The sequence below is a fragment of the Equus asinus genome, chromosome 22 (genome assembly GCF_041296235.1).
Source record: "Equus asinus isolate D_3611 breed Donkey chromosome 22, EquAss-T2T_v2, whole genome shotgun sequence".
NCBI lineage: Eukaryota > Metazoa > Chordata > Mammalia > Perissodactyla > Equidae > Equus > Equus asinus.
The window spans coordinates 20367462-20380457 of NC_091811.1; the positions used below are offsets into that span (position 1 = coordinate 20367462).

At 36.1% G+C, this 12996-nt stretch overlaps 1 protein-coding gene and 1 long non-coding RNA gene across 2 annotated transcripts in view; one reads left to right on the forward strand and one right to left on the reverse strand.

Moving 5' to 3' along the window:
• Positions 1-12996, reverse strand: part of A2M (alpha-2-macroglobulin) — a 35545-nt gene that overhangs the window by 15942 nt on the left and 6607 nt on the right. Inside the window, exons 8-18 of the mRNA XM_014850954.3 lie at positions 12803-12923; positions 11933-12047; positions 11656-11765; positions 9663-9824; positions 7195-7422; positions 6881-6944; positions 5597-5739; positions 4847-4996; positions 2747-2914; positions 2179-2287; positions 495-615 (exon numbers count right to left, since the gene is read on the reverse strand). Coding sequence (XP_014706440.2) covers positions 495-615; positions 2179-2287; positions 2747-2914; positions 4847-4996; positions 5597-5739; positions 6881-6944; positions 7195-7422; positions 9663-9824; positions 11656-11765; positions 11933-12047; positions 12803-12923 — 1491 coding nt within the window. The remainder of the gene's footprint in view (positions 1-494; positions 616-2178; positions 2288-2746; positions 2915-4846; positions 4997-5596; positions 5740-6880; positions 6945-7194; positions 7423-9662; positions 9825-11655; positions 11766-11932; positions 12048-12802; positions 12924-12996) is intronic.
• LOC139041557 (uncharacterized) lies at positions 7693-9385 on the forward strand. Its single transcript, XR_011496937.1, has 3 exons — positions 7693-7815; positions 8454-8561; positions 9248-9385. It is a non-coding gene; the product is annotated as an uncharacterized lncRNA (long non-coding RNA).

A 12996-nucleotide genomic window follows, 5' to 3' on the forward strand; every position in this document is an offset into this window, starting at 1 on the left:
AATCCTAGTCTATATCAGAATCTCCTATCTACATTCAGTTGTAGTATAATCTATTATAGATAATATAGTTATAAACTAAATATGTAATTTGAGATTGTTCTTAAATTTTCCTCTCTAAAATATTGTTCTGCTGAGGCCAGGTTTAGAATTTTTAATTCCACTCCCGTTGTGTATAGTCGGCCTGACTGATTCTGTGCTTAACTCGATTATTAACCAATGAAGAATCTCTTATAGGTGTTAATCGGTGCAGTGCTTGGTTACATTTAGTCCTTATGCCCATTTTCTGGAGATCTTAGAATTAAATTTGGGCAAAATTTCTTAGCTCTGATACAATTAGGTTAGTGAGACTTCTTAACAGAAGTATTTGTGTTAGACCTTTCCTGAAAACAGCAATGTATCTAAAAGAAATACTTGGATATTGAAAAATTAGCTAAGAATTGCAAATTGTAAGGAATCTATCTTGTTGCATTGTGTATATAAAGGAAGTTACTTACTTTACTACCACCAAATCCCAGATCCAGGTCTCAGGGAAGTACTTTCTCACAGTCTCTGTGGGAGGCTCTGAAACATGTATCTCCCCGAAAAACTCGTGGCTTCCTCTCAATTCAACTGAGCCTATGGTGGGTGAGGGAGGAGATAGACACAATAAATATAAAGACAAAGCTTATGAGAGATTGTAATAAGTGCTACAAAGGAAGCAGGGTGATGAAATAGACAGGAACCAGGAGAGGACGCTTGGGTGTTAAAGGAAAGCTTCTTTGAGGAGGTAATATTTTAGCTGAATTCTGAAGTATTGGAAGAAGCTGGGAGTGAGCTGAGGGCAGAGAAGTACAAGCAGAGAACACAGAGACCCAGAGCCAGAAAGAGCCTTGGATTGTCTGTGGACCAGAAAGGAGTCCTCTGTGGCTCTTGCGCCTTGTGCTGGGCGGAGAGTGCTAGGACATGGGGGTGGGAGGAGGGCAGCAGTCAAAGTTCCCATTTGACGTGTTCCTCTGTGGGAGCAAAGAAAAATCATACCCAAACATCATGACAGTGGCTTTGAGAAATAGTTTATAAGAATGAAAGGATCAAGGATAAAAAAGGCTGTTTATTTCCATATGTGTCAGACAATCAGAGTTAGGATGTTTTACCCTGTTTACCTTCTGTTAATGGTGTGCTGGTAAACAATTAACAACCAGCTCTCTGGAAAAAAATGTGTGCATATATACACTTGTACGTACACAAGGTTACTATAAATCTTACTGATAAAGAAGTCTAGAATATAATTTGTAAATAATAAAAAATACAGAATAATCTTTCTAAAAATTCCATATAGCCAATTGCTTCTCGCTGAATGTTTTCCTTGATTTTTGACAAACTCTTTTGTTTGTACTCAGCCTATATTCAGCCACAATTTGACAATATCAGACTATAAATGAATACTTGATTACAGTCTGATTCATCAAAGAAGTAGCCACAGCATTGAAAAATGAGTGTGATTTCAACATGAATATTGGCTGATGTTTTGGGGAAGGTAAAGAGCTTCTCTACTTGACTGGTAAGAATGTAGTCACCATTTGTGAACACTTTTATTTCTGTTTACACTAATCCTGTGCCTGGAAAATTTCTCTTCCCTTTTCAACCCCATACATCTCCACTTACTGGAGGCAGATTCTTTATGAATGATTTTCTGATTCCTCAATCAGAATCAATCCTTTCTTTCATTCTGCATATCTGCACCTCTCTTACAACACTTTTCATCGTCTGCCTTGTATTCTCTCCAGCTTTGCATATGTGAAGGCTTGACCCAATCAGAATTTTGGGGTTTGTATTGCCATTTGACCTTGAGCAAGAACATTAATATATCTGAATCAGTCCGTTTTTGTTAATTTTCTTACATTTTATCTTTTTTTAAAAAAAATATTTTATTTTTTCCTTTTTCTCCCCAAAGCCCCCTGGTACATAGTTGTATATTCTTCGTTGTGGGTCCTTCTAGTTGTGGCATGTGGGACACTGCCTCAGCGTGGTTTGATGAGCAGTGCCACGTCTGCGCCCAGGATTCGAACTGACGAAACACTGGGCCACCTGCAGCGGAGCGTGCGAACTTAACCACTCGGCCACAGGGCCAGCCCCTTACATTTTATCTTTTAAAAAATTCTTTTATTTGGGTTAACATATTAGGTTATTAATTTTTTTTACCTGGAGCAGCTAATAGTCTTCCATACTTCCGTGTTGTAAAGTATTCATGCTGGGTACATACCTTGGGCTTATGAATCTTTGAGTTGGTAAATACCCTTAAGCCCATATCCTGTAAAGGAAATTATTATCTAATCAGTACATAAATATTAGAAAATGTATATAGGCACATAACTTCTTATCAATGAATTTAACACACAATGTGATTAGCTTAATATTAAATGTTTAATGTTCACATATGTAGAATGGATATAGATATGTTTACAGAGGTAATTTCATTCTGTTTGTAAAATTCTGTCAATGGTAATTATTTTGCATATGTGATATTTATAAATATCATGAGGAAATAAATTTCAGTAAAAAGAAAAAACTTGATTAATAGTCCAAAAAGTTCCACTCCTGCCTCTGGAGTAGCAGTGGCCTTGGAGAAGTCACTACGTCTCACTGTCCTTAACTCTTGATGTCTCATTATCCTTAACTCTGATATGAAAGTATTAAAATAAATATTTTTTTCCATATATAATACTTTGTGAACCTTAAGAACTGACTGTCTAAAATATCAGGAATTTACCTTTAGGAAGCTGTAGATATCTTTTTCATTTGTATTTGATACTGGGGAATACATGATTCCATTGATATAGACATTACGGTGATTGACACAGTCTCCATCGTCTTCCTCATTTTGATTTAAACTCTCAGGGAAACCAGTGAGGTCCTTTACTGGTAGCAGGCTATAAACCTGTACAAATGCAAGGACAAAAGGACAAACATATTTTTGGTTTATTTTTCTTAAGTGAAAGGAGAAAAGAAAAGAATAATACTGTCTTTCTTTGAGTGCCTCTGTTACTTAGATAATCGATTAAGAAGATGATTTTGAAGATGTGTAACAATTTTAGGAAAAAAAATAAAAATATTCCCGTCTAAGTATTCAAGGATCATAATCATTTGTTTCACAGTTCAGAGGCAATCCCTAGATTCCATTCTAGAATGAAATAAAGTTTTATTAAGAGAAATTGAGGTCTGCTATTTCTGAGACATTGTACAAAGCTTTGGATGATAGAATGAAAATGATAGTTTTTATCTCTATCCTGAACTTAGCAAATGACTCCGATTATAACAAGTAAATGAACACATGTTCTAAACAGACACATGAATAAGTATATATCGTCTATATAGGTTAGGATAGTATTTTTTAGGTATTATTCATGGGAGCAAAATGCTCCAGATCTTCACACAATACATAAAATTTTAACTGTAAAATACTAGAAATGATGCTTTCAAATTCATTTGAAGGGGAAGAGTAAGACAAACATAAAAATGCTGATAGGTGCGCTGTATTATATCCATAGGACTTTAAAGTTGATTGACAAGAATAGATTAGCAAAGTGAGTAGTGTAATGAAATTAGACACTTTCTCAAAGGCAGCTCCCTCTTATATTCTCCATCTCCCCTCTCAGCATTTTTTTCCTCCAAAGAATATTACATAATTACTGTCTGTCTAATGTATAAAAATGTAAGTTCCATGATAGCATGGATTTTGTCTTTCCAGTTGTTCACTACTAAATCCCCAGAACTTAGACACACAGTAGGCATGCCTAGAACACAGTAGGCACTAAATAAATACATGTTGAATGAATAACTTTTGCTACTAGGAACAAAGTGTTTCATTAGTGAAACATTATCAAGGATTGAGGGGAACCAGTGTTTTAACCCAGATCTACTGCTACATATCTGAATGCTTCTGCTTTATTAACAAATTAAGTAGGATTTTTGCTTTATCTGTCCACCAGGGTTGCTTTAATTAAAAAAAAACTTAGAGAACTTTAAAATTATATTATACAAACATAAAACATTAATATTATTTTTCCATATATTACCCTTGTTCCTACTATTGAAATGTACTACTTAATACTTAACTTAGAAGTATTATAATATTTTCAATTAAATCCAATTGGAAGGACTGAAGAGTAAAAAATCCTTTCCTAGAAGTTTCTCTTTTAGGGAAGCAAAAGTGTAAATTTCCCTTTGTAAAATTTTAAGAGTAAAAAACCTTCAGTAAGAGGTTATTCCAATTGGCCTCCTATTGAAACTTTGAAGATATGAGCAAACGACTATTAGTGCGTGCTATTAAGTGCTTTCTGATTGTTCCACTCCAGCATATTCCTTTATTTCTTCTCTAATCCAATATTTAAAAGATTTCATTTGTCACTGTCATTTGTCGTATAGTAATCATTATTCCTAATTTTGATTCATCAGAGACAGTACACATGTGCCTTCAGAAATTGTGTGCATCTTGGGACGTCCAGTGTTTCAACTGATATAAGGCTTATAATGACAGAAATTTGATATTTCATTTAGCCTGTGCAGTCAGTGCAAGTAAATGTACCATTTTGTTAGGGTTTTTAAAATGCTGAAGCTAGTTTGAAAATCCTGTTATTGGTTTTATAGAGCTCTAGGGTCTCAAAGACTTTGAATGATACATGATTTTATACATATATATTCACATGTAATATTTTCCTCACCAAAAAAAGTGCACATGAAAGAGCTCAAAACTATAAACTCCTAGATAAATTTAATAGTAATAGATCCTATCCTACTCAGATAGGCATTTCTTCTTGCTTGAAGACTCTTGCCTGGCCCTTCCTGGCCCCTGAGGTTGCCGGGAACTCACTGAGGCCGGGGACAGCTCTGCCTCAGGCTTCATGAGCAGCACACTTTGGTCCACGGCACGGAGGGCGCAGAGGGACTGAGGAGAAGCTGTGACTCGCAGGTGGGCGGGTGAGCCCGGGAGACTCTGTGTTGGGCTGAAGCTCAAATCCACCTGTGGAATTGTGGAGAAAAGTCAGAAAGGCAAATTTCCTGATTTAATCATGCATTTGCCAGCATTTCCTGAGAGTTCCTCACATTTAATGCACAATCAGTCTTTTGGACCTTGTGGTGGTTGACACTGTATGAGACTCGAGGCTGTCTTTCCCCTACACTTCACTCTCAAGAATCGGTTGAGCCATTATCATGATATCTAATTATTCTTATAAATTATTTAATTTGAAATACTATTTTTACCTTTGATACATGGTGAAGTGTTTATTACCTGTGAGTAGAATGCAAATAGTTCTAGATGCTCTTGTATTTTTTTTGGCTCTTTAGTAGTCTTAAAAACTTCCTCACCAATTTCCCAACATTTCATCATAGAAGGGAACGAGGTACTCTGAACTGTACCACGTGGTAAGAGACAATGCATGAGAATTTTGCGTTAGGAGTCAAGTGACATGGCTTCTTATTGTGACTGCCATTACCTTGCTGAAATTCTCTGAGGAATTCATTTAACCCCTTTGGCCCCAATGTGTGCAAGTAGAAAATAATTGATAACAATAGTAACTTCTAGTTTTAACATTGAAAATTTGTGATATAAAGCACCCACCTTGTTGGCCAGACAGTTTTCAATTTCATATTTTGCAGAATCCCCAACCACTTCCCCATCAGGTAAAATGGTATAGACGAGCAGTCGAGCAATGGGAGCGATGTCTGACTCCACCAGGACTGACACAGAAAAATGGCCTCTCACTGGAGCACAGAGAGATTCAGGAAGTGATTATGAGTTAGACATCTCCCCGGGGCTGAAATGAAATTTTTCTGTTGCACAAGGCCATTTTAGGAGCCTGGTCTGGTTAATGATTGTTTCTATTAGTAGGTGTAATAGATATCATGAACAGTAGATGTAATGGATGGATGACTACCTCTAAAAACGTTTTATCTCTAAGAACTCTAGCTGTAGAGAAAAACTTTATCAAAGCCCTCTCTTGTCACTTAAATCATAATGATTTCTCACCAATTTTGTTTTAGCTCAGCTATATAAGGCACTAATGCTATCTAAGTGTATGGAGACATCCACTTGGCTCCCATCTGAACTATACCTCACACTGAGAAGGGAAATAGAACCTAAAGTTGTGAGATGTAATAGTAAGAGATTAACACATTGTATTTATCCTTATATCCTCCTCAACCTTCTATGAACCAAATATTCTATTCTTTTCTTCTTAAGAGGGTACTGTGCTCTTTTAAAAGTTACTTTTTGATGCCTACGTAGATTCTTTAGACATTGCATTAAACTTCTGTAAGTCTATCATGGTGCTTCTGTGTTGCTAGGAAGAGGCAAGAGAAGAGCAGTTCACTGATGGTTCTCCCTTAGAGTAGGAGAAACCTTCAGAGGTTTATGTTGTTCCATAATTGTTCATGGGGAGAGTCTATTTCAGTGGTGGAAGTATCCACTTTAACTCTTCATAAACCATAGCTATCTTCAAAAGCAAAATAAGATATAAAGATACAAATGACTCCACACAAGCCTAGGATATAGAAGACACTCCAAAATTTTACTTTCTCTCCATTGTCTAAAACAATTTTGAAATGTCATTTTGAGGAGAAGTTCTATGAATATTTATGGTTTGAAAATTTAGAATAAGCATAGATTATAAAACAACAATATCAACATTTTAAATAATCTGAACAGAATATGCTGAGGAAAAGAAAAGAAATATCTGATAAAAGGTGAAAAAAAGAAACCTTATTGCTTTCTCCCCTCAACTTCTTCTTTTTCGGGGTTAGATGGAAGTTCTCTCTCTTTATTTGAGACTATTCCTGTTATTTCTGCAGTATAAAGTTGATGTGTTGGAGTGGGGAAGAAATATGGAATTACGGATATACTTACTGTCTCCCTGCTCCACAGGCAGTGTGTGAGTTCCATTTCGGACAATGCCTCCCTTTGCCATCATCTGCAAAAAAGGAAATGAAAAGGAATTAATTTGTCTGACAGAGGTGGTACCCTAAGTCTTGCCTTCCAGCCTGTGATGCGTGTTTTATTGAGCCCCTGCTGGCAATAATTAGCCCTGAGAGAAGTCGAATTTTCAAAAGAAATATGGATAAGAAGTCAAAATAGTGATGCCTAAAGACCTTCATAATTCCTTGTCCCATAGAGAGCTTTTGTCTCTACAGGTGAGTCAATGCAGTGGCCTCCCTTCTCACCAGATAATAGAACACAAGCTCCTTCAGCTCCTGCAGGACCTGTCCATTTAGAATATAGTGTACTTGGACTGTCTGAGTTTGGCCACAGGGCAGTTCACGAGGCATGGGCTCAAGGTGGACAAAACTCTTGCTTGGGGAGAATACAAGATTAGCAGTGTGATGAGCTTCTTCGTTTTCTTCTGACAGCCATTGAAAGGCATGACAAGGGCTATGATCCTTGTGTTTGACCTAATGAAAGAAAAAACCAATATTATTTTATAGATTATATGTTATAGAGAATCAATATTCTCACAACTCTGCATTTATTTACTTTCCTCCTTAACTAGTACCTAGAAATCTTTTGCTGCACAGTAAAAAGTGAGAGAGAAGGGCCCCTCATTTTGTTCATCTGTATTACAGGCCTTTACACTGCAGAGGCTCCGTATGTTGGTATTTATATTTCTAAAGAGCATAAAAGGAGGCATCCTTTGTTGTGATTAGCTTGCGCAACATTTCTTTGGCCACTTGACCTATGAGGACAGAAACACTGGAGCTATGAGACCTCACTGAAGAGACTAAATAATCTCCAGAAACTGAAGAATTGCATTTCAGAAAGTAGAGGACTCGTGGCCGGTATTTGAGGTATACCTCAAATAGGTATTATGAATAAATGTAATATTGCAACCTTAGGAGTCTGAGAACACTTTCTGTAAACAGCATTGGTTCCAGAGTTGGGTTGGTGAATTAACTGAAGTCTACCTCTCCTGCACTGTCTTAGGCTGAGTATTTTTAATGCTTTCTGTGGTTCTGGATTCTGAAGGCTTATAGGCCTTATTTGGGTTGTGTTTCAACTTTCTTCATGAAGAAGTTGTTCTCTATTCTTTCCAGGCTTCTCCTATCCTCATCCTCACTTCCCAAGTAGCATGACTGAATCCTTGTGTCAGCAAAACACTTTGTTCATAACTCAGTGTATGTTCTAGTGATAACACACAAATGATTTTCAAAAAGAGGGAGCACTTAAAAATAATATTTTCATTTTCAGGACTAGCACAGTGCCTTGTACATAGAAAGCATTCAAAACACTTCTTGATTGAATAAATGAGTGAACATTCAATTTTGAGTTATTAGGGCTATGGGCTTTTATGCCATCTATTTAAAGCTGAATCAATAAAATATATTATTTATTCCTATTTTATATTTATATGAAAAGTCCTAAGAGGCAAGAGTTTTCCATCACTATTATTGTATAATATTTGTTGTGTATCCATATATCTATAAAGGTATATCTACGTCTCCATTGACGAATAGAGGACTATATGCTATACAATCAAGTTATATGGGTATGGATGAAAATCTGGAGAAAATCAGAACGGCACGACAAAAGTAAAGTAAGAACGATAATTGATGGGGTTTATATGTTTAACCTAAATGCTAATGATGTTAAAATGATGCTTTTAAGGTAATAATATTTAATGGTTAAAGGGCGCTTACATGTATTATCTCATTTAATCCTCACAATAACCCCAAGAGTTAGGTATTAATATTACACTCATTTTATAGATAAGGAAATGAAGTATAGAGATTTTTAGTTATTTGCTCTTAATACAGAGTTGAGCCAGGATTTGAACCTACTTTATCTGATTCTGGAACCTATACTTTTAAAAAAATTATGGTAAAAAACACACAACATAAAATTACCATCTTAACCATTTTTAAGTGTACGGTTTGGTTGTGTAAAGTAGTGTGCAATAGATCTCCAGAACTTTTTCATCTTGCAAAACTCAAACTCTATAACCATCTCAAACTCTTTAACAGCTCCTTATTGCTCCTTCTCCCCAGCCCCTGCCAATCACCTTTTGACTTTGTGTTTCTATGACTTTGACACTTCAGATACTTCATTTAAGTGGAATCATACAGCATTTGTTTTTTTGTGACTGGCTATTTCACTTAGCATAATATCCTCAAAGTTCATCCATGTTGTAGCATGTGACAGGATTTCCTTTCTTTTTAAGGCTTATTGCTATTCCATTGTTTGTATATATCACATTTGATTTATCCATTTATCTCTTGACAGATATTTGAGTCTCTTCAACTTCTCGGCTATTGTGAATGGTGCTGCTATGAACATGGGTGTGCAAATTCCTCTTTGAGACTCTGCTTTCAACTCTTTTGGATGTATACCCAGAAGTGGGATTACTGGATCATATGATAGTCCTATTTTTAATTTTTTGAGGAGCTGCTATACTGTTTTTTCTAGTGGTCTCACCATTTTACATTCCAAGCACAAGTAGAACTCACACTTTTAGCCACAACACCGTACTGCTTCCTTTTTTGTAAACTTTTTCAAAGTTGACCTTAGGTAAGTTTCTAATTGCTATTTTTTTTTCTCTCCATAGGACTAAATACAATTTGGAAATTTTATCACTTTTAGGTAGCAACCTTTTTTCCAAGGCTACTTCAGGTCATTAGTAACGTCTTTCCAAACTTACCGTGACGGTGAGGGTGGTATCCATGATGTTGGTGGTGTTGATGGAGAACTGCACTAGCCCATGCTCATCAGTGGTAGTGTTGGAAGAATAGTTAGCTTCATTTGCTGTGATGAAGATGAGTTTATTTGGCATGGGGACACCTTTCCCATCTACTAGGCGCACCTGAGGATTAAAAAGTGTGGATCGGTTAGATGGCTAATATCCAATAGACACCAAACATATTCATTTTATCACAAAATAGAATGTGTCTTATATGTTGGCATATAGGACATGGCATGGTTCGATGCATTGAGGGTATGGCAGTGAACAAAATGTTTCCTTCCGTCGTAGAGCTTACAGTCTAGTAAAAGAGACAGGTGTTAAAGAAATAATATATATTGATTTAGTAGTAATCAGTCCTAAGAGGAAAAATAAAGCAGTGTAAAGGGATAGAGAATGATAGAGATAATAGGGGTGACCTGAAAAATGTATTGTGTGGATATTTTGAAAATGCTGTGTATTATATATAATTCTTGGAGAGTCACAGAACACACGAATCATATAGTAATAAAAATTTTTAATCCATTAGCCAAATTTAATTGAACCCAAAACACCTATTTTGTGGTAGACTGTTAACTTTCTATGGATTCGTGTTCTGAAATATAGTAAGTGCACAAATAGGCAACTGCTAATACATTATCCCAAGTGCTTCCCTAGTTGTTTTATATATGGTATGTGTTTCTGAACCTAGATTTTCAACCTTCTCTACCTTTGGAAGGTAGGCAGATTTTATGAGGCTCTTCTCATGTGGAAAATGTAAAATTAAGAAGACTCGCAAAGTATTAAATAAGGGCCTAAAGTCAAAATACTGCTAATATTGAATTTAGGAGATGAGCAGTCCAGTGCAGATTGTAAAGATGGTGATTCTTTTTCAGTATAAGCTATTTTGGCAGAAGGAAGGCCAACTGGCAGACTGGATCAGTATCTGTAATTATTTAACAAAATCTAAGTTTGACAATGAAATGTCGACTGTATGTACGAAGACAAGTATGGGAACACGACTCTGATCCTTACTCTGTTGGTGAGAAAGCCTTATGACTAATGGGATAGTTATTTAGCAGGAATAAAATATCAAAAAACTACTATATACATCTGAGAAGTTAAAAAAAATAGACTATACTTTCATTTTAGGAAGTGACCAAAGTTTCTGAATGTTTGCTGTCATGATCAACACATTCTAAAGTTTACTGCAGCACTTTTTTGTCAAGTCTAGTCTCTCTGTCTTTTACACTCTCCACAGCTAAAATCCTATAACATGTCCATTAAGAACATGATACACAGTAATTAGACGCTGAGGTACATAAAACTGTCATCTCAGACTTTTGAAGTCAGAAAGATCCATTTGTACATCCGCTTATAATAGAAAGATAACAATAGAAGATTTTTTTGTAGGCCTGTGAGAAAGTTTGTAATTTTAAAATCTGGGAACCTTAAATAGCAGTATTTTACCCTTATGTGTACTGTTTTAAAAATATACTTATATTTATATAACAAGTATTATAGAAAAGCTAATGTAAATATAATATTCATAAAAAACACTAGGTACAGTAGAATCTTTTATACTTCAAAATAAAAATTAAAGCCACTTACCCACTCATTTCCAAACAAAGTTAGTGTTAGAAGAATAATGTAAGTGGCCACCATGAATTTTGAGATTCTTGTGAGAAAATATAAAAATCTGAGACTGCCTGGTAAATCAGCAAAAGGAGGTTGAGTGACATCACACAATGCTGTTCCAGAAGTGAAAAAAATCTTCTATTTTGATAGTGCTTTAGAATGAGTTTATAGATTTCATATACAAATTTATAGAGGAACACATTTCTTTTTATGTGGTTTTATGCCTTTGGTTGTATTAATCAACAGATAACATTAGCCAGGTAAGGTTTTTAGCAGACTATGCTCTGCTTATTAGGTGATAGTACATAGTCTGATTGTGAATTGTAAAATACTCCACCTGCCCAAAGAACGGGATCCCTTGTCTAAAGTTCGAGTCCACTTTCACAAAGGAGAGTTTGGTTATGGTTCTTGTTATTTCACTGGATCCTCTTCCGGTTAATTCCACCTCTGAAAAAGAAGAAATAAATAAGTTCTTTTTTGGAAGGATGGTCTCCCTGAACTTCTTATGTGACCTCTTCTCTTTCAATTTATAATTTGGCAAAGGAAATAAATCAATGTCCGTTGTTTTTTCTTTTATACATTGTTATTTCTTTTATACCATGTAGTACACAAACCTGTTCCTTCTTCTTGGATCTTGGCCTCCACTTCAAGTTTCATTGCAAACCCTTCTCTCTTCATCTGAAAGATCTTGGTTTTCACTTGCTGAGAGAAGCAGCCCTGGTTGTTTAGCTAAGAGGGGAAAAAATATAATACAACAACATAACACTGGACAGATCAGTGATCAGTTAATCTGTTGGGATTTTGGAAGGAAACATAGCCTAGGGATCTCCTATGATAAGAACACAATAAACATTTTCTAGGGATTAATTATTATTACATTTCACAACAGTATCTGGTTTATAATTGACAAGTGTATTCCTTGATATCTGATATTCACTAGGGTAGATGAGATAGAAATGCCTTAAAAATTTTTGGGTAATCTCACTGTAGCAGGCAGCTAACTCTTCACCAAAGTCTGGTTCCCCTCCCAGAGTATACAACTGTGGCTGTGGAGTGGCTTCCCATCAGGGCACTGTGTTTCCTACCTCCCTGGCCATGTGACAAGCTCTTGCTAATAGAAAGAGAGCAATACCGACACCCTTCCCAGCCAAGGTGGTTAGGAGGTGGATGTTTTCTCTTCTTCCATCATACAAGTGGATGCCCAAGAAGACTTTGAATGCCAGGTAGTGGAGCTCGCTCAACTTCCATCATTTTGGGTGCTTGATGCACCAAGAACACCCACAATAAATAATTCCAGGAAATAAATAATTCCAGGAAATAAATAATTCCCATTGTGCTAAATCATGTAATTTTTTAAAAACTGCAATAACTAGCATAGAATTCTCTTACAGATTGCTCTCCTTCCAAGTTAGCATCACGTTGAACTCACTGTTTATCAACAGTGCCTCTGTTGTTATCCCTAGAAGGAATAGTTTTCCACCTACCTGCTGACTGAATTTCTCACAGATAGCCTCTGACTCTCTGCCAAAGCAGTTAGAAGGGTTACTATATTTTCTGCACATGGTCACGGTCGCATGTCCTGGGACAGGCTTCCCATACGTGTATCTGTCATAGGAGGTTGCCAAATTAATCAAAGCAGACAGACATTGAACATCCCCATTTTCTGCCTATTTATATT